Source organism: Hippichthys cyanospilos, chromosome 13 (genome assembly GCF_059441005.1).
Source record: "Hippichthys cyanospilos isolate Australia breed blue-spotted pipefish chromosome 13, RoL_Hcya_1.0, whole genome shotgun sequence".
In the NCBI taxonomy this organism is placed as follows: Eukaryota; Metazoa; Chordata; class Actinopteri; order Syngnathiformes; family Syngnathidae; genus Hippichthys; species Hippichthys cyanospilos.
In genome coordinates this window covers 13,970,355-13,992,420 of record NC_142381.1, presented here as the reverse complement: position 1 = coordinate 13,992,420, position 22,066 = coordinate 13,970,355, and the positions used below count along the sequence as shown (strand labels likewise).

The 22,066-nt window shown below is 37.4% G+C and overlaps 1 protein-coding gene across 1 annotated transcript; it reads right to left on the bottom strand.

Moving 5' to 3' along the window:
• Nucleotides 1–41: 41 nt before the first annotated feature.
• gfpt2 (glutamine-fructose-6-phosphate transaminase 2) lies at nucleotides 42–20,743 on the bottom strand. Its single transcript, XM_088432137.1, has 19 exons — nucleotides 20,596–20,743; nucleotides 18,342–18,449; nucleotides 15,976–16,083; nucleotides 15,741–15,866; nucleotides 15,307–15,365; nucleotides 14,162–14,296; nucleotides 12,219–12,280; nucleotides 9,475–9,554; nucleotides 7,610–7,721; nucleotides 7,381–7,544; nucleotides 5,947–6,042; nucleotides 5,756–5,853; nucleotides 5,544–5,664; nucleotides 5,302–5,459; nucleotides 5,086–5,200; nucleotides 4,147–4,274; nucleotides 3,887–4,054; nucleotides 2,664–2,825; nucleotides 42–1,383 (listed from the first exon to the last, which is right to left on the bottom strand). The coding sequence occupies exons 1-19, from the start codon at nucleotides 20,600–20,602 to the stop codon at nucleotides 1,339–1,341; spliced, it is 2,052 nt and encodes a 683-aa protein (XP_088288263.1). The 5' UTR covers nucleotides 20,603–20,743; the 3' UTR covers nucleotides 42–1,338.
• Between the last annotated feature and the right edge of the window lie 1,323 nt (nucleotides 20,744–22,066).

Below are 22,066 nucleotides of genomic sequence, written 5' to 3'. Positions count from 1 at the left end.
CTAGTTCAAATTCCAAGCAGTCCAATCAAACTATTGTCTAGTTCAAATTCCAAGCATATTTATTTATAGAAATGAGCAAATAAAGTGCACCGTTTTGGTTGAATACTTTTATCTAGGTACTGATTGAAAGAGCAGGCTTATACATGTAAACCCAGAAAGTATGATAGGAAATTATCAGTTATAAATAGGAATACAACTTTTTGTTGAAAATATGAATCAGATAAATACAGAATATCTTCATTCGTTATAAACCAATACAAGTATCTCAAAAGCTGATAAATAAACACTTTGATAAAAGTCATGGCAGATCGCTTAATATTTTTTGAAATGGTAATGATGCATATATTGAAATTTATCTGAGAATATTGCGATGACAGTCCTAACATGCTCCTTCGTTTGCAACCAATCGTGTTTTGTTAAAAAGAAGCAACAAGATATTTGTTTTAAATTAAAACAACAATAAACAAGAAGCAGAACGACAAGAGTAAAATCAAGTCAGAGGGTGAAAGTACTTTCCTGTTGGTAAGAACAGCTTTAACCCTTGTGCAGTATTTTGATCATTTTTGGATCATTTTCCTCCGCATCCTTCTTATACTATTTCTACCACGGGATGGTACTCCTGTTAGTGTGATGATTTAAAAGGATGTATCATGTTGAATTTTGGAATGTCACCATCTGAGTGAAATTTCAGCTCCGTGGTGTCTTCTTTCACTGCTTTCCCTTTGATGTGAAATGCCTTTTGATGTAAATATTGAAGAATTGGACAAAATATCACACAAGGGTTTTAAAAAAAAAAATGGTCATGTATAGTACATACAACATACAGAAGATATGAGCCAGACTTCCATACCTCTGGAGCTCTTTGAAAATAAATTCTCGAATTATTCATTTTAAACAATGTTTAAAAAAAAACAGCTAAGCTACAACTGTGTAAAAATAATAATGCACATTTAGTCCCCGTATTGCACAACTGCCATTTTTTTCTATATTGTATTTTATGTTATGCTGTGATGTCAAAAAAGCGTTTTTGGCTCATCTAGTGATTTAAAAAAAATAAAAAAAAGGCACAGTATGTTGCGATCCATGCAAGGCCGCGACAGCACTGGACTGGTGCTCCCTCATCAGTGTATTGGTCAAACTTCACATTTGTTTGAAGAAAACAAAAATGTTCCTTGTACCATCCTTCTCATTCCTCTCATTCACTCAACACCCAGCATACACACCTTACATAAAGACCCACACACAAAGCCATAAAAACATTCTGAGAGTTGAATTGCACATTTGCACTGCAAAGCCATGAACGTCTTTTCTGCTTTCCTTGCGCTTTGTGACGTCACTTCATTCCACTGTCACAGATTTGGCCAAGTTCCTGGGACAGTCAACCTGCAGAGAAATCATTTACAATCAGTAGCAGTTCGGTTTGTCAATATGGGCACATTTTCTATGGCATCGGCTGGTAGAATATGTTCTTGAATATAATCAAGTTATGTGATCGCTACTTGAGAAATTACAGTATGCATTTAAAACATTCAACTTCACATGTCTATTCATGTTCATTATCATAGTCTTTACAGTCCAGACCAGGGGTCTGCAACCTTTAACATTCAAAGAACCATTTTGACCTGGTTTCCACAGTAATACAACACCGGGAGCCGCAGACAATTTCTTACATCTGAAATGATTTGATAATTATGGTAAGGGGGCGAGTGGGGGGTGCAAGCAGTTGGAATCATTTGGGTGTTAGCAGCCAGAGGAGTTGCTTACGACAGCTTTTGTTAGCCAAGGTTGTACCACATTATTTTCATTAAAAGAAGCAAGCAGATCTAAACAACGTCTGAATCCAGGGGTGTTCACAAACAGGGGCATTAAGATGAGATTTGTTATGTTAAGAATATTTCAAGCGCTCCAGTTTTTATTGTTTACTCATCAGTTTTACAGTTTTTTTAAACATCTACTTTTAATCTGAAGGCTGTTCTGTGTTTGCTGTTTATGTTCTCCATTTGTCATATAGCTTTTAGCAGTGTTCATTGTTACCAAGGTTGTTTTTGGTTTCAGGAAAAAATCTATCATTTGAGTCCATCCTTGATCACACGTAGGGCCATTAAGATGATATTTATGTTGTGTTCTTCCAGTGCATTCGTTTTTAATGATTACCGTAGTAATGTCTTTGAAAACGTGTGCTTTTAATGTGGAAGGCCGCTCTATATTTTTGTTTCCTGTTTTTACCTTTCTGAAACTGGCCGTTTCTCGCCACATTTTGTGTCCGTGGCACCAAACGTGTCCTATAGATTTCGCCCTATCACCCAATCACACAAACTTTATTGACTGCAATTCAAACACGTCGCTAGTTACGCCGTCCACGCAATCGATCTGAACCAAGCATAATTTATTTTCCCAAACCACGGAGAGCCGCAACAAGGATGATAGAGCCACATGTCTCTCTGGAGCCACAGGTTGCAAACCCCTGGTCCAGATATTCAATCCCAAGTACTAATTTCCAAGATAATTTTTCAAACATTAGGGTAAAAAGGGTCTCAAAATAGTTTTCCAAAGAAATGAATACCTGAGATTTATCGTCTTAAGACTTAATAGTGTTAATAAGTCTTAATACAACTTTGGGAGAGAATGAGTTTGAGTGTATGCCGCTCACACGTTTGACTTACATCGTATCCTCGCAGCACTGCCAGGTGGAAGGACAGCAGTTGCAGGGGGATGACACTAAGGACGCCTTGCAGACAGTCGACAGTACGCGGCAGCTCGATGGTCCGATAAGCATTCATGGTCACCTCGGTGTCGTCCTGGCAACACAGGATGATGGGCCTGCCCTGAACGAGGGGGAAGAGGGGAGTCATGGACATTGTTAACGGCAGTATGTGATGGTTGTAGGAATTAAGGGCCCTTCTTGAGGCATGCAATTTCATCCGTTTTCACATGATCCATCATTTTTTTTGAGATAATTGAGATAATTGGATTCCCTTAAATCATAAATCTAAAAAATCCACTTTTAGTCAGTCATTCCGCTCTGAATATACGTGGATGAATCCCTAGCTTATGTCTCAGAAAATAAAAATTGATGAATTCCCTATAAAATGACATATAATAATGGTGATAGCAACATGAACGCTGCCTTTCAAGAGTATCTTTCAAGACTTTTGGCATATTCATCTTTCAAATGCCCATGGCAACCAGTACCTTGGGAAAAAAGATTTTGACCTTTTGTGTCAATATCGTTCCCCTGAGAAAATTGTCATATTTAAAAAACAATTTGCTAATAGGTTGAAAAAGGAAGAGAACAATGTGTGTCGTGCCAACATCTTCCTTATCACATTATTCCTATGAAATCAAATTGTCACTTTCTGCCTGAGTTACGTTCTGCTATGGGTTGTGTTGTAGAAATTTTGGGTTGTTTGTTTAGCCATTTAGTTTGTATAGTTTCTTTCCCGCATCTGCCTCGCCTCTCTGTCCATTAGTTTGATTTTGTCCACCTGTCGCCTGTGAATTCCTGCCCTTGCGTGTCACCCAATCAGCTTCCCCTGCCTCTTGTCTCTCCCAGCTGTTTCGCGTTGTCTTGTAAGTAGCCTCGTGTATTTAAGTTGCAGCCTTTTCACTGTTATTTGTCAGATTATTGCACCCCCTTGCACCCCCGGTCCATCCTCCCGCACTCAACTTGCCATGCCCCGCCGTGACACAAATATTAATGCATATTAAATAAGAGTTCATTTTTTTCAAAATGGTGGCAACTTGACACAGTTTGACTTTGGCAGGCGATTATGTTGTTTATGTTGTTACCGTTTCACATTACATGTACTTGACAGTTGACTATCATGCAGACGGGACTTCTGCATTGGATTTACGGAGCGTTTTGCGGATAATTTCCAGGACTTACCGATCGAGCAGTGACTTGTTGAAGGGCGTTTTGACACTTGGTGTAGCAGGCATCCTTCATGATGATCATGATGACTGGCATATGCTTGTCAATGAGTGCCAGAGGTCCATGCTTCAACTCGCCTGCCAGGATGCCCTCCGAGTGCATATAGGTGATTTCTTTGATTTTCTGTAGGCAGAAGGCAAATTACAGTACATTAGTTTCTTTAGCAAGGATTTACCATATTTCATGTGCTGCTGGAAATGGGATAACAAACTCACCAGTGCCCCCTCCAGGCATGTGGCGTAATTGAAACCACGGCCCATCACCAGAAGAGACCTCTGTTGGTACAGCTCTTCGGCGATGATCTTTATTTTCTCATCCAGAGACAAAACCTTTTTTATCAAATCTAGGACACAAAAATTACAGTTCTCAACATGGCGTTCAGCAATCTTTTGACTTCTATCACCGACAATGGCGGTGAATGAGTTATACTTTAAAAAGGATCCAAATAAGTAGAAGCATTTTGGAAAATAAATGAATCATGTACATCATTGCTATTGTGAATGATATTTCAGTACCGTGTTCCCTTGCTATAACAGGGTTCTCCTTTCATAGCCTCTGGAAATGATCAAGGTTTGAATTTTGAGAGTGTAATCAAATTAGGGAATCTGAGAAAATGTTCATGCCTGTCTGAGAAAATTCTACATTCGTAAAATTTGTAATGCTATTTTTTGCAGCTTAGTCAGACTGAGTGTTTGTTTTGTAAATTTGCCAAACAATGTCCAAACAGTATGTAAGATATGGCAATAACAACAGACAACATGTGAAAAAGAGGATATGGATATTTTTCTTTTAACCGTTTAATATGAGCTTTTGAGTGTGAGATTTCCAGCATAGATTTGCATCAACTAAAACATCAAGACATTGCATTTCATTTACTCTTGCTAGCCAAGCTTTAGCTGTGTTTTTTTTATAGTCCTGTACAAAGAAAGTAGATTGAGTTTTAAGTCCTCACCAAAGACCCAAGAGTCAAATTTACCGCCCACGTTTGGTTTTTATAATCACTCGAGGGTGTTATACAGCATATTGCCTCAGTCATCTGAGAGCAGAAAATGTCGCTTGCCACAAAATGGTCAGAGGGATAAATACAATTTTCTCATCTCATTTTAAATGCCTGCTAACAGTTCAACCTCTGCATTCCAATGACGAGCAGTTACCAGGAAGCTCTCTGAGGCCGTTGATGATCTCATGTCTTCTCTTCTGTAGGGAGAGCCTGTCCTCACTCATCATGAGACCAAACATAGCGAGTGCCACAAACTGACTGGTATACGCCTGGATTCCACAAAAAGTTAAAAAAAAAAGAGAATTGATGAAGCCAAAACCAAAGTTTGATACTCAAGAGGAAGATTTGAACAATGTTGTAGTAGTTCTACCTTGGTGCTAGCAACTCCAATCTCAGGTCCAGCGTTAATGTGGACGCCGCAGTCTGTTTCTCTGCAAATGGAGCTTCCTACGGTGTTGGTTATGCCCACTGTTAAGGCACCTCGTTCTTTACAGTAGCGCAAAGCCATTAAGGTGTCCGCTGTCTCTCCTGATGATTAATGCAGAGTTAAGCTTCAGACATTTCTTTGGAACCCACTAGAATGAATCCTTGCATAATTATTGATGTTGTCACCTGACTGGCTGATGAAGAAGCTGACATCATCTCTGAAAACAGGCGTGTTGCGGTCAAGGAAGTCACTTGCCAACTCTACCATGACAGGCAGCTCTGTTAGTTCTTCCAGAATTTGCCGTGTCTGAAACGGTTTGAGATGGAAACCAGCTGAGCATCATTTCCAGCATATGCAAAACTTTCTCAACAATGTTTGACAGTCAACCTAAACTTACAGCGACCGCAGCATGGAAACTAGTGCCGCAGCCAATCATGATTAGCCGTCTGCAGCGTTTGATTTCTTTCAAGTGGTCATTCAATCCTCCAAGAATCACTAAAAAAACATTAAATTAAAACAGTTTGATAAAATATCTCATACAGTATGGGTCTGATAAACAGATGGCATTTAATAATACATCATGATTACCAGTATTGGAGTCAAAACAAATGCGACCTCTCATTGTGTTGACCACTGACTCTGGCTGCTCAAAAATCTCTTTCTGCATGAAGGAATCAAAGTTTCCTGCAAAAGGAAGAGAATTGTATTAGAATGTGCATAGCAACTACAACATGTAACTATAGCAACAGTACCGCAATATAGTTCAAGTTGCAATTGGAAATATTATAATTTACTTATTGTGTAGAAGTGATCTCAACATTTTTTCAGTGATGTACCCCCTGTGAAATATTTTCATTCAACTTCCTCCAAATCAGCACAAAAATAAAATACCGTGAAAGAATTTTTTTTTTTTGTAGAGTTTAGTGCGATCTAGTGGTGGACTAAAGGGATGCAACAATTTGAAGCATGCAGACAACACAACATCCCCAAAGTTCTACTTCAGGTATCCATAGCAAAAAAAAAAAAAAAAAGTTGATATAGCACTTTTTTGTTTATTGAGTGTTAATTTGGTTTATAGGTTGAATTTTTGTGTTTGCCACAAGATACTGCTAAATTTTACACACTGTCCGCATTTAATTAAAAAAACTGGAGGGAAAAAAATAATGAGTAGGTTCTGAGCTTTGGGTTTTGTACCAGGTCCACCTAGTTACTGCCTTCTTTGTTATTTTTTTTTCTGTTTAAATCTAGTTATTCCATTGTTTCAGTATTTCTGTGATTGGTTCACATGCCTTTTTCAATATATTAATTATGGTTTATTGTTTTTCATGCAGTTCTTCAATGTTTAATCGTTTTTTTCTATGTTCACTTTCCAAAATGTTTTTATACAAGTGTTTTATACAAGTACCTTTCATATTCATATTTTTATAGTAGATTTAAATTTCATTTTTTATTTTTGGACCAGTCCTCCACAACATTTTTTGTTTATCATTTGGCCTCATTGGAAAAATAACTGTCCGGTTTAAAATATCCGCTTTATTGTCTGTGTTTTACTTAGTAAACTCCGAACCTACATTTGTAGTGGTATTCTCAGCATGTTTCATACAGCACCTCCAGAAAATAGATCCTGTAAAATTATCAGTTTCTTTTCTAGTTTACCTGCTGGAAAATTGACGAATGACATTAATCAAAATTGACGAATGACATTAATCACAATAGTAACGCATATGTTTTGCAAAGGAAACACTGTAACACAGTTTAGCAAAAAAAAAAAAAAAAACTAGTGTTTCAATTAATTTACTCTAAATTTGAAATGGAAAAAATGCAATGGTCTTTTTGGGGCATTAAATTAGAGGTTCTTATACTTTCAAAAACTGAGAAACTCATTGAAAGAAAAAATACTTGTATTCACAATATTCAGCCAGCAGAGGGGGTTCACGTATAGAAGATCTATTTTTATTCATTTTGGTTATAGTTCAAACTTTTTAAACCTGTCCCTAAATTGTTCTGGTTTAAATGTCTGACCTTTCATTATCTGTTGCAGTTCCATTTTTAATGTCTGGATAGCACGTACAGGATCTTCACCGGCCTGCCGGTTCATCCTGTGGATGGAAAGTTTCCCTCCTCTCACCACGGCAATATCATCGTCCTCCAGGTACAACACTTTGTTGGTGTGTTCAATAATGGCACTGTGGCAGGAAACAAAAATCGGTGAATCACATTGCCATTGTTTTGTATAAGGTTGAGTTCGCACCTAGCATCAGAGGCAAAATAATACTCGACAGCCCTGCCATCCCCTACAGAGTTGATAGTCCCACCAGAGCGGTTATGATTGTTCTTTTCCTGGATGTCCTCCTTGAAAAGAGCTGTGGGGTCAGAAAACAAAGGTCAGAAGGGTCACCTCAGTGTCTTCGAGTCTCTAGAACATAAGTAAACATGACAAATTCTTTCTCTGAGCTTTCTGCTGAAAAAGGTAAGCTATGCTCTCATTTATGGTATGATAAGCAAAGCTGCTTTTGATAAATCAGAATGACGTTAATGAACCTTAGTTCAGTCTTTACAATTTCTGGAGAGTCATTACAAGTTGCAAAAAAAAAAGATAAGTGGGAGTAGTCAGTGCAATTTGTCATCTATATAGCACATAGATATTTTAAATAGAGGGCAAGAAGCACTGGAATTCTTTTTTTTTTTTTTTACAAGCATTAAATGGACACACCCAGGCTTGTTCTGTCCTCGCCCACGACAACAAAACAATAACTCTGCATTGCACTTTGGACTGGTGTCACTCGTTCCTTTGAAAAATCATAAATCTTCTATGAAAAGCCATCTGAGACAACAGTCTGCGTGCACACAAAATGTCTGACAGTAATAGGAAATAATCAAGGTTACATATGTTGTTTATCTGAAATCAATTTCAGTTCTTGCTTGGCTTGACATACCAATGAGCACACTACCCAGTAAGCTTCTGAATGGTTTTCCAAAAGAAATGTCCCTAAAATACTTGGCAACCCAACTGTTCCGCAGAAAGGGAATTCTTAGAAAGCTTTGCAATGTGTTATTGTACAATAGCACCCCAAATTCACAGCAAAGTTCCTTCCAAATAATCAAGAGTGAGCAGGCGTTTGGCATGAAATCACTGACACTAACAAATTCGCCAGTTTCAGAAGTATGAAAAGTTCATATTTTGTCAATAATTTATTGATAGTGAAATTTTCATGTACAATTAATCTTTTTAAAAAACATTTTTCGCTTGCTTTTAACGGAAAGTGAATCAATTGCGCTCAAGGCTCAGGTAACAACAAATTACGACTCATATTCTAGATTTGGTCATGTGTTCACAAGCTTAGCAGTGATTGGTTGTTAGCTGAGTGCTCATCACATGCGATGTCATTTTCAGTCAACAGCAAATCGCAAGATGTTTTGTTTTTAAAGGTAATAATTTTAGAAATCCAGCATAATGGTATTTCAATATAATATTTTTATTTGTTTAGATGTATTTTTTTTATTTTTAATTTATTAAAATATATTTCACTATATACACAAACTTTGAAAATGAGGTAAGAAAAATAGAATTCAAACAATTCACACACTGCACAGTGATGTTAAAAGTTGCAGAAAGTTTTGTGTAATATGTTGATTATTAATGATGCTGATTCATGTGTATTAGTTTGCAGAGGAGTATCTTTAACGCAGTCACTTAGAGCAATTTGACGTTTTCAAGACCCATAATATATTGTGTTAAATTTTTAATTACAGATTGCGTTTATCCCCCAAATGAAAATATAGTCTCCTTTCAGCAGCAAAAAAATAAGATTTTCACTTTTTTTTTAATCAGCAATAGAACAAAGGTAGATTGCAAAAAATGCAGCTCAAAAACTCTGTTGATCTCATTTCTAAAATGGGGAATTGATGCCATCTACTGATGATTGTGCATCAGTACGGTTGTTGAAAATTCTGAAATTGAGAGTAGCAGCAAACGCTCCCTTGCCTCACTAATTTAGAAAACGTAACTGACGAGTATACTCGTCAATGGCAGTGAATGTTAAAGCTTGGATTGGTGCAGGCATACCTAAAGAAAAAATGTCTAGAGTGTATTTGTGAGGCAAATTGTAAACTTACCACCCTTGTATTGGACAGGAATGTGTTCCGTGGACAGCTCGTGCTCACTTCGCACGCCAATGAGCAGCGGACTTCCTCTTCTAATCACATTGAGAAAGTGGGAAGAGATTATTAAGAGATTATTAAGTTCATAGTTATCAATTAACAGAAGTTTAGAACACACTCTTGCATCTCCGTTCAATTTTTAGCTTATATAATTGTCTCATACATTACATCACACCTCATTTTATTAGTCTGTACAATATTCAGTCAAGGAACATTTTGACAGGTTTGGATAAGGTTTGAGAGCAAAATGAAATCAAACCTTTTGTTGCAAAGTAGGTTACAAAGACATAAATACTTTAGGCCTCTCCAAAGCACGTACATTATTTGCATGGCTGGCCCTATCTTTTCTCTCCAGTTAAGATTTCTGTGGGGCTCGGCTGCAGTGACGCAATCCTGCTGGTTGTTTTAACGGGCGTGGGGCTTGAAGTGAGGCTTGCAAACAGAAACATGTGGTCGCTATCCAGGACAATATTTACCCCGAGGGAGGGAAAAGACAGGGGAAAGAGAACACACGAGAGGAAAGTAAGATGTGTTAGTAAAAAGAGACAGCGGGGAAACAAGAGAGTATGATAACGTCAAAACAAGAGCAACTGAATAATCTGTGTATGGAAATCTGTTGACTAGAACAACAGATGCCCGGTATTAGTATTCAAAATCATATCATCAAAAGAACTATGAAACACGTTTGTGCAAACTGTGCTCTCATTTGGCCAAATACTTCCAGACATTGTTTTACTATATTTTGCTAATACGTGAAGGGCGAGGAATGCCAAAATGAAGAAACTGGAGAAAAACATGAATATTACATCATAGCTTGCCATAGCAATCCCCGGACACCATACAAACATACGATGTGACATCATTGCTGCCTTGCGCCTTTATTTTCCACGTCCAGTATTACTGCACACTAAACCTTTGTGGTTGAGAGGTGAAAAGGAAAGAGTAATAGAAAAAAGAGAAAAATGCTTTACATGCAGTTAAATGAGAGTACTGATAAAAAAAGTTCAAAAGATGGTTCCATTAGAGCAGGGGTCACCAACTCCGGTCCTCGAGGGCACCTATCCAGCATTTTTTCAGTGTAACCCTCCTCCACTGCACCTGATGCAAATTATCATGATCATTTTGGTGCTCCTGCAGAGCTTCTTGATGAGCACATCCTATGAATCAGGTGCAGTGGAGGAGGGTTACACTGAAAAAATGCTGGATAGGTGCCCTCGAGGACCGGAGTTGGTGACCCCTGCATTAGAGCATAGGTGTCGAACTCCAGTCATCGAGGGCCGGTATCCTGCTTGTTTTCACACCTGATTCAAATAATTAGCTTATCATTAGCTCTGCAGGATCTTGAAAAGTATCTTCTTCTGAATCGTGTGTGTTTGAAAGAGAAGCTTCAAAAACATGCAGGATACCGGCCCTCGAGGACTGGAGTTCGACATTTGTGCATTAGAACTTGTGTCAATGGTAAAAATAATAATAACAATAATAATCATTAAAAGAAAGCCATCTTGGCCATACTGCATACATGTAAAAATGGCTGAAAAATCACATCATATTTTGGCTGCCATGCAACCGCTGCTACTGGAAAAAAAAAACAAAAAAAAAACACACCACTCATAGACAGAGGTGTCAATCACTACCACAGCCTGACAAAATAAGTTAGTGGTTGTCTATGATGAGAAAATGAAGCCTCGGGAACAACTTATTATTATTTTTTTTTATTATTATTATTAGATGGTGCTCTTAGTGCAATGAAAATTCATGGCTTCTAAAAGCCAAGAGTCCAGAGCAGTCATTGGGGCTTCAGTACTGATGAGAAAATGAAGCCTCTTTTTCACGAGACAGTGCTCTTGGTTTAAGATACAATAAAAATGTATGATTGGTACATTTATTTTCACTGCATCATTAAACCAAGAGTGACATTTAGAGGAAGAAAAAAATCAAAAGAGGTTCATGAGGCTTCTTTTTCCCATGACTAGAAAATAGCAACCAACCTGACCAGACTTTAGTTACACAACTACAGAAGGACAATATTTTAATTGGATGATAAGAATTTTTGTTGCAGCTTCGAGGTCATTGCAGTGCCTCTTGCCTGTACATTTTAGTCAATTTTACAATGCTTTTTTTCCCATCTTTTTTTTTTAATGAATTACCCTTTGCTCATGCAGTCATTTGCCTCTCCCTGATCTATAAGGGATAACTGAAGCAGGAAATATATAAAGTTAAATAAAACTTGGGGAGTGATAAACCAGAAGTCATGCTGGCAAGATCTGAAACAGGAAACTGTTCGATAATGAGTCACAGAGATGCAGGCGGAGGGCCAGCCACACAGAGGCCCCTAAAGAATGAAAAGAGAGAAGAAGACCAAAGGAGAGAGAAGAGGAGCCAGGCTCAGCAGAAGAAGGAATAAACCACTGCGTCAGGGTCTTTCGGCAAATAAGGCAATGACAGAAGCAATCGAAAGCGGCGTTACTAACTTGAACCCGATTGGAAACGTACATAAAAGTATACAACGTACAAAGCACACTTATCAAATAATTACTGAATAAAGTCCAATGAGTAAATGAAATGGCAACTATGAATCATATTGAGGATTGCGCCACCGGAATGGCTCATCTCAAACTTGTCTATCCCCTGGACCACATGTTCATGACCACACTGTAAAATTTCACTGCGCGTTTGCGTGTGTTAGTGTGAAAGCTAACCTGGCAACCACGGCCTCTCCGGGGAAATGGCGACTTTTAAAAACCAGAGCGAAGGCTCCTTCCTGAAAGCAAAGTAAATCATGTATCTCTAAATGAGGCAGAAAAAAAGTCAATCATGTATCTCTAAATGAGGCAGAAAAAAAGTCAATCGTGTATCTCTAAATGAGGCAGCGTGACCCCAAAATATTTCCCGAAACGTTATGGCGAAACAATGGGAAGGAGAGAACGGAGTCTTTGCAGGAGGTGAATGAGAACTAACTGGGAGTTGCATTGCGTAACATCTGCCGTGTTTCGAAAGCACTGTCGGTGGGAGAGACGTCCTACTGGCTGGGTTTACGTGTATGTGTGGTTTTGACAGCGAGGGGCGGGTATGTTTTGTCGTGGCCATATGGCCGTTCTATGAGGTCGAACTGTCTGGTTCCCATTACTCCCCTCCCAGAAAAAACGCGGTTGCGCAGAAGACAGACAGTTTGCTCACACCCAAAATTCACGCAAATGATGATGTTAACCGTGATGCTTTCAGCACGGTTGCCACAGAGACCATTTTGTGATGGTCCGCAGGCAGGATATTGAAACGTACGCTAGACTTGACTAATGTGTGCGACCAAACAAAAACACACTTTATGAAACCTAGCGACACTGTGCCGTCACTTTTAAGGGGCCATAATTCAGGATTTACCTCTCATACACATGACTGAAATGCTCTCATTCACACTTATTTTTCGCTCACATACACAAGCAAATTGTTTTTACGTGCGAATATATGAGAATGAAATGCTCTCACATCTATTTTTTTTTTTTTTTTGCTTACACGCATGAATCGCTGCCATACTGTTGAAATTCTCTCAACGCTCTAATATTTTTTATTTTTTCGCTCACGTGCTTCAGGTTCTCAAATGATGCACCTGATGGCACTTAGGGGGTACATGAGATTTGAAATTGGTTTCTGCAGCTAACGGCAAATGCAATTTGATGATGTTTAATCCTATGAAAGGAACAGTATATTTTTTCTTTTAAAAATGAGGGCAAATTAATTGGAACATGAGGCAACTTGTGTTATTGTCAAATCTTTGCAAAAATGTATACCTGTACACTTTGTTACACACTATATAGATGTGATTGTCATTCGAGACACATTTCTGGCAAACGGGCCAGAAATAAAACAGATATTACACGATCTATCTTCTGGAGTTGCAGAATAAAATACACCAAGAGATACCAAAAGAAAAGAGGTTCTGAATTTAATCAATCAAACAAGGATGGCGAACTCTTAAGTCTTTCTTTTTTTCATCAAAAAAATTATTTGTGATGGGAAGGCAGTACTTGGATGAAAAAAATATTTAACAGCCAATGCGGTAGTGAAATGCTTTCACATCTAATAAAATGACATTTACACAGTATTAAAATGCTCACGTGTTTTTTTTTTTTGCTCACATACACATGTGAATCTTTCCCATACACTATTGAAATGCTTGTTTCAATGTTTTTGATCACATTCAAGGGCAAAATGCTTTTACACCCACAAGTAAAAAATTCATTCGGCATTTCATGGATGTAAGTGCTTTTCATTCCACTTATAAACAATTGACTAGTCTGTGAGAATGTCGTGTTAAAAAATGTTTTCGTGTTATTAGAGGCAATCCTGAATTATTTCCCTGATAGCTCTTCTTAGTCACTAATGGGTGTGCAAGCAGACGGCTAGTAAAAATGTCCAGCTCACAACACAGAGATTAAAAATCATGGCAAAAATGACTAGTCTGTGAGAATTTAAGAATGTCACGTAAAAAAATGTTTGATTAGTGTTATTAGAAGCAATCCTGAATTATTTCCCTGACAGCTCCTCTTCGTCACCAATGGGTGTGCAAGCAGACGGCTAGTAAAAATGTCCAGCTCACAACACAAAAATGAAAAATCATGGCAAAAATGAGGCAAATGTCACCTACCAGCTGCTGAATGACCCTCTCCACCAGTGTGGAGAAGCTGATGCTGTCAAACTCCCGGTTGTCGTATACGTATTTGATCAACTTTGGGATCACCTCTGTGTCTGTCTCGGACTCAAACGCGTATCCTTTGGTGATCTGAGAATTGTAACAGGCAAGATATAATTGTGGTTTTTGGGAGTCACTGATTTTATTGTATTTTTATTTATCTGTTGTTCACATATCCATGAATGAAATGTCACATAAAACTGCATAAAGTTTAGCACAGCATTCTGCCACCAAATTGTCAAGACTGTTCTGGCAAATTGGCGAAAACACGCCCATAAACAAAAAAAACTTGGGTTTCAGAGGATATAAGTAAAAAATACATTTGAACACAGCTGGTAGAGAGTGTGCTAAAATTTAGCACAAAATTAATAAATGATCACGAAAATAGCAAAGGTCAAGTTATCATTTCTGTCAACTTTATTACTTAATGAATTTTTTTCTTAAGTTAGTAAATCACAGTGCATTTTATGAAATGCACTGCACCAAAATATATTGAGATGTGCCTCTTATATTGTATTGTACAATTTATTTTTAATAAAAATTAAGTGTTGTATCATGATTAATTGTGTAAGATTTTGTATGGGATCAGTTAAAAAATAGCAGTCACTTGACAGCCCATATCTATATCTACTGTATATCTATATCTAAAATTGTATCTATATCTCTAGTTATAACTTCAAGTTAAAGTGTCAACCTTGGAGTTTCAACCTAATTTTCTAAAATGTTAAAAATAACTGTTCTATTTACTACCTGCAGCAGCTGAACTCTACTAACTTTGCAACCAAACAGAGTAGAGATACCGGCAAAAAGACATATGTCGTTTTACATAAAGGTTGCTTGATGGCTCATTGCAAAGCCAAGTTGCAATTTTATTTGATGATTTCAATATTAATCCCAAGATTGTACTCAAGTAAATAGTATAGTTTTTTGCTATTAATACAAATTGTTAACCATCTGGAAGCACAAGTGTCTGTTTTTGCGAGGAATCTGACTGATATAGCATGTTAGCATTCGGAAATGACGGGACATTCAGGACACATGGGACATTTCTACATTTTAAAAATGTTGCCATACACTAAATATATACAATAATTCCTTACCAGATATGCCTTCAGCTCCTTGTAGTTGGTGATAATGCCATTGTGGATGACAACAAATTCTGGTGATGAGATTTAAAAGATTAGCTAGTTAAAAAAAAAAAAAAAGTCTCAGGTGAGCTGTGATAAGATCAGCTACCTTTTCTTCAAACTGCCTTTCATATTTCAAATGACCAAACCTTTATGGGGCATTGTGTCAACCCTGCAGATTTTGATGTGAAACTCCATACATAATTTAATGTCATGGAAAGATATCCATCCTATCAGTGGCATTATGAACTGAATGGCGTAATTAGAGTTAGATGTTAAAATCTAATAATCTCATGCATATTTTCATGATTAACACAACTATGACATATAATGAACACAACACCATAAATACAACATTTGAGAGTGCGGTAATGTGAACACAAAAGCATTTTTCTTTCAAAATGTACCATTATCGTTGTCAGAGCGATGAGGATGGCTGTTGAGCGCGCTCGGTTCTCCGTGTGTGGCCCAGCGAGTATGAGCGAGACCAAAGTGTGTGCACAGTTCCTCTTCCAGATCCAGGGAGTCTTTCTCTGGAGAACCCAGCAGATAATAGTCTCTTACATGGTGTCAAATCCGAGCCAAATAAGCAACCAGAGACATAGTGCCTCAAGATTTGAAATATAATTGACTTGAACTTACTGTGAAGCTCCTCATCCAAAGCCTTGACCTTTCCTCTCTTCTTGATCAAACAGATGGCTTTGCCATTGATGTCCGAGCTTTCTTTGGATTTTCCATCCACGGCGATGCCTGTGAACAAACGGTAGGCAAACATTCATCAAAAACCTTTGACAGGCCGTCCTGCAAAGAACACCCAGATTCAACTTTGATAATAGCAAGGGAGTCTACTTATCACATTTCCAGCAAAGAAAGTCATGAAGGCAGTTAAAAGGCATGGTTTATGATGGTAAATTGTCAATTATTTTGGAATACAAATCATATTATACATTGCAGGAAATGACTGTCTGGCGGCGCATGGTTATAAAACAGCTGTAAGACGAACTGGGCTTTATCCTGCTCAAACAGGATGGGCGAAGGCAAAACACATATTTACAGTGGCGTGTTCCCTCACATTTGTGTACATTAATAAACTATTGATGATAATCTTTGGTTAGTTGACAAGAGGCTTGTGCTTTTAAATTCAAATCGTCAAGGTCATCATATAACTCATAGGTCTCAAACTCCAGTCTTAGAGGGCCGCAATCCTGCATGTTTTTGATTCTTCTCTCTCAAACACACCTGATTCAAAAGATTACGATCATTTTCAAGATTTACAGAGTTCGCTGATGAGGTTATCAATTGAATCAGGTCAGTAACAGCTACATTCATGATTATGAGACGGAGTCAAGAAAAAAATGGTTGCCTCTAAAATTTTGGGATAAGGATAGTTGAAAGATTGTAGTGCTCCCAGTCTGAATGAGATGAATAACCTTCATTATGAATACCAGAGATTTTTCTCCGGTAGATTAGAGATAAAAGTAGTATCAACAACTAATTCCACCAAATATTCTCACAGTTGGTTTCCTTTCATCTGCATATGTGCTTTAGAACCGCAGGAGGAAGCGCGAGGAAGCTAATTTGCAAATGCTAGCTGATACCGCTGAGCCACTATCTTGTGAACCGATTTTTTTTTTTTTTTCCTCGCGGGACGACGCCAATTCTTCTAAACCTTCCAAATACCAATTAGGGTGGTGCTTGAGATATAACTCATGTCACATATTGTTTCCCAATTGAAATGAATGGAAATTACATGAATCTGTCCGCAATAAAGATGTGTCTTTAGGAATATAAACCGCGTCAACAAAATTAGTCAAGCTTTGCAGAGTTCAACTAAAATATCCCCCTATCATATTGTTAGTCTACATGTATTGGTCCATCGCTTGTGTTCAAAATGTGCACCGCAGATGGTAAGTGTAGCTATTTTAATAATCTGTAATAAGATATAAATCAATCTTTGGGAACGATAAATAAATTCCCATGAACATTATATTATTCGTCTACATGTGTTGCTCCACCTTTTGTGTTCAAAATGTGCAAAACAAAAGCTATTTGTTATTCTGTATATAGCATTCGTCATTGTTTGATCCACTGTCTCGCGAACCACAACTTTCTGCTTGCAGGACAACTGCAATCCTTCTAAACCTTCCAAATTCCAGTAATAGTGGAGCCTTGAGATGCAAGTTTTATTAATCCATGAACATGTTCATAACTTAAAACAGTCATCTCACATATGTTGCATATTGAAATGAATGAAAATGACTACCTTGATCTCCCCCCCAATTTTTTTTGTATAATATTAAGACAATCACAACAGGCTAATTTAGTAATGCAGTCAATATAGTCGATCTTTAAAGAGGATCAATGAACGCCTGAGTTTTATATTATCAAACTAATTGTGTTGCTCCACCATTTGTGTTCAAAATGTGCAACACAGATGCTATATATAGCTAATTTAGTAATATGCAGTTAATATTCATCCATCTTTTCAGAGGATAAATAACGTATGCCAGTATTGTATAAGTCTACATTGGTTGCTCCACCATTTGTGTTCAAAATGTGCAAAACATATGCTATTAGTTATTCTATCTATAGCATTCTTCATTGTTTGTTAGCATTATGCTAAATGGAAAGATGTGTGGTTGTTTTACAATACATATCTATAAGTTTTCCTTATTATGTTTGACAGTTAAAATCAATGGCAAGTGAGCTTATGTCAATTTCTGAACAAATGTTTAACCTCTTTGGCTTCAGTATGCCACATAAGTGAGTGTGGCGAGTTTTTTTCTAGTATTGATAGACTTTATTTTACACATATGAACACATAATTCAGGTTTTCATGTTTCTGATTTTTTAAAAAAGGATTGCTTGCTTATAAATCAGAATTACAGCTTGTTCCTAATGCTTTGAATGTTGGAAAGTATTTGCACCTACAGCATGTATAGCGTGTTTGTGTGCATGTGTGTATTTATATACGTGTTGTGCATGTGTGTACGTGGCAGCCGTCTTACCTGCTGAATCGTAGCCTCTGTACTCAAGTCTCTGCAGTCCCTTCACTAGTGTCTCAAATATCTCCTTCCTGGTGCGAGGCACTTGGTGGTTTAGGTAAGCGAAAATCCCTTCAGAGCACACAGGAAAAACAACGTAAACCTGACTGACAAGATATTTTGGAGCTGTCAGTAATCCCATTTCAACAATAGGCACATAGAGCTCAAAAATTGATGAATGAGTTTTCTTCATCTGGGTGAAAACATAAAAAACTGAGGTCACTTATATGGTGAATATGTGCAGTGACCGATTCGTTCACAATCTAATGAGATGAGATCAAAAGAGCTGTACCAAACTTGACCAAAATTTATTGCATCTTCATGGTCAGTTTTGATCAACGATGTCAAAGAAGTGTGAATTATACTATCTGTAAAGGGCCACTGTCTTTGAAATGTTCAAACAACTTCCCTTGTTTATAAGACCCGAGTAGAAACCTCGGCTAATAGGATATTTTTTTAACACTGAGAAACTAGACCTTTTTAAAGATTCCTGTTTTTCCTGTGCAATAAAACTCCCAAGTGTTTACAACAGGTCTGCATCTATTGTACAATGTCGTACAAACATCTTTTGTACAATGTCGTACAAATTAGTAGCATACTGGTGAGCTTTGGCGGCAGCAACACACTCGAATAACCAGTCGGTTAAAAACCCAATTAAAAAACAACCTGATATCTGGGTCGATTTGACCCAACTTTCTGGGCTGTTTTACATAAAACAACCATAAAAATATGCCATTTAGTACAAGGCATCCTAAAAATTAGGTCGTTTTTCATCAAATAATCGGGTAAAATTGACCTTAATATTGGACTGGTCCTTTTTGACCCACAATTGGGTGACAATGTTCCCTCGCTACATCATGGTTCAGTTATTGCAATGTCACTCAATCACAGATTTTCATTTATGACCATAACTTTGTCTATTGCATGTTTGGATCGCAATTTTTATTGCATTTTTTTTCCCTTTAAGTCAGTCCACTCAAAAATGGCAAAGTTATTAAAAAAAAAAAAAACTCTTATAAAGAAAAAGAAAAAAAGGTTTATGCTCATTTCTAGTGGCTTTCATGTCCAAAATGAAGTAATCAAATGATTAGGAAAACATTTCAGAACAAGTTCCAACTATTTTATGAAACATACTGGAAGTGTTAATTAATCATATTGTACTGCTTTGACTGTGTCAAAACTGTATTAGAATCTTCAAGCCTTTTTATTCTATTGTGGTCTTAATGTATTGTTAAAAATTAAATAAATAGTATTGATATACAGTGTTCCCTTGTTTATCACAGGGGTTACGTTGCCAAAAGTACCTGCAGTAACTGCAATCTGCTAAATAGACGTTGAACTTTTTTTTATTCTTTTGTGTGTTTGTGAAAAGAAAAAAAAACATTAAATCAGTATTTTATTTATCCGTTCAATTGAGGAGGAAAAATATCTTTAAAAAATAAATAAGTAAGCCATTTTTTTAAAATTAAAATTTATATTAATTGACTTGTCTGACATAACGAAAAACAGTGACATAAACCTGCTGTAGAAAAAGTTATGGTCACAAATGAAAATCTGCCGTAGAGTGAAGCCACAAGGGAACATTGCCTTACAAAATAAAATGTGTCTTGTGTTAGGAGTAAAGACTTTATTAAACTAGATTTTAATATTAAAATTGGACTTGGTTTCCATAACCAGGGCCTTTTTACACAGTGTCCTGCAGAAATGTTACCCCTACACCCCCCCCCCCCTCCCCTCCCCCCACTACCTAGATAGAATGGGGGACATAGCAAGCAGTGTTTCAGCAGCCAGTTAAGCAGATTGTGGTTAAGTCTAAGGGGAGAAAGTTGGTTAACGATTAACTTTTTAGGTTGTAAACGTCTTGCTCCTGTTACCACACTTGTCATAATCATAATACACAATACACTGCATCGCTTCTCAACGTATTCCTTAATAATAATGGCTCTGTATTGCATGGGCAGCGGGGTTGACATGACTTGAGTGAGCAGCCTGCCGGTGGCCAGGGAGAACGCAAGACAACGTAGCAGTTAAAAGTAAAAGTCACACACAGCGAAGGAAAAGACATCTACATTTGCACAGAACTTCATCGATCTCATCGTGATTCCCTCCACAACTCAATATAAAATAGCCTTTGAAGTGATCAACGTAAAGTGCAAAAACACCCAAAAAGCACGCATAATGAATTGAAGTCAGATGGGAAAAAAAAAGATCAACTTACCGCACATGGTTCAAGCTTTGAAAGTTTGGTTGGGAAGTAAGGAGAAAAACGAGCTGTCCTCTTCAATAGGAGTGACGATGGTGATGCTTCTTCCGACTTAATTGTGTTCACTGCTTGCTGGCAGTGAGCATTTAAACGGTGTTTCCCGGAGAGGCAGCGGGTGGCCCCACCCCCGTTGACACCTCCCTTGTCCTCTCGAATCCACATGTCACATCACGGGACACACGTCCGCCTACCTGTGTAGACACAAGTCGCGGGATATCCGCTCAATTTTAACTGTTGCGCATCTGAGCAACGTTCCTTCGCTACATCGCGGTTCGGTTATTGCGGTTTCACTGTCGCAGATGTTCATTTATGATTCTAACTTTGGCAATTGCACGTTTACGTCGCCATTTTTTCTTGCATTTTTTCCCATTTTAAACCAGGATTCGTTTAGTTTAGTTTATTTAAAAAAAACATCTACTACTTGGATTTTCATTTATGACCATGCATATCTATCTCATCTTTACCTCTTTATCTTTCTAAATATTTAAAAAATCTCTCTACTTTCCTTATTTTGGTTACTCTGGGTATTTTTGTTAATGTAACCTCCATGATAAACGATGGAGGATTGTAATAATATTGACGTATGACTATCACTAGGACTGGATATGAACTCAGATTTGTCAGATTTCCAGAACAGATTCAATTCACTCCAACCTTAACCCTAAACTTAAAAAAAGGTGGGAGAAAAAAACTACTCGATTTTGGTTACTACGGGTATTATTATGAACGTAATCCCAGCGACAAATGAGGAAACATGCTACCAAGTATTGATGTATTACTACAACTAGAGTTGAGTACCAAAAATGCCACATCGAAAGACGAACGTTCCAAAATTGTAAACGTGTTTTTCTCAAAACTAGGGATTTCAACTTAGCAACCTTTAATTGCTGTAACTTTGTCAATTCCTTCGCTACTTCCATCGAATATATCGTTTTAAAGGGGGTTACGTGTATAATTTAATATCAATATCTCAATTTTTATTTTCCGAGACATTAAACATGATTTATATATATATATATATATATATATATATATATATATATATATATATATATATATATATATATATATATATATATATATATATATATATATATATATATATTCCCTCTTTCATGCAGAGGTTTTTTGGGCCACACACATTCACCATATTTCAAGCTACATGAGAAAGACATGCTGACCCAGCAACAAAGCAGCACTTATTATATACATCACTCTGGGAATGTGGTGCATGTTCACCTTCCCAACAAGAGAGGGTGAGGTGTTGGGTTTTTGAGTGGCGCCTCCAAAAAGCAGCCACAGCATTGAGCTCCAAGTGTAAGTGTCTGTGGCACTTTTTAAGCTAATGTAAACTTTACATTAGTATTTATGTTTGGAATGGGAAAACAGAGTTGTTCGACATACTCCCCTTGCAAGGAGTCGCTCT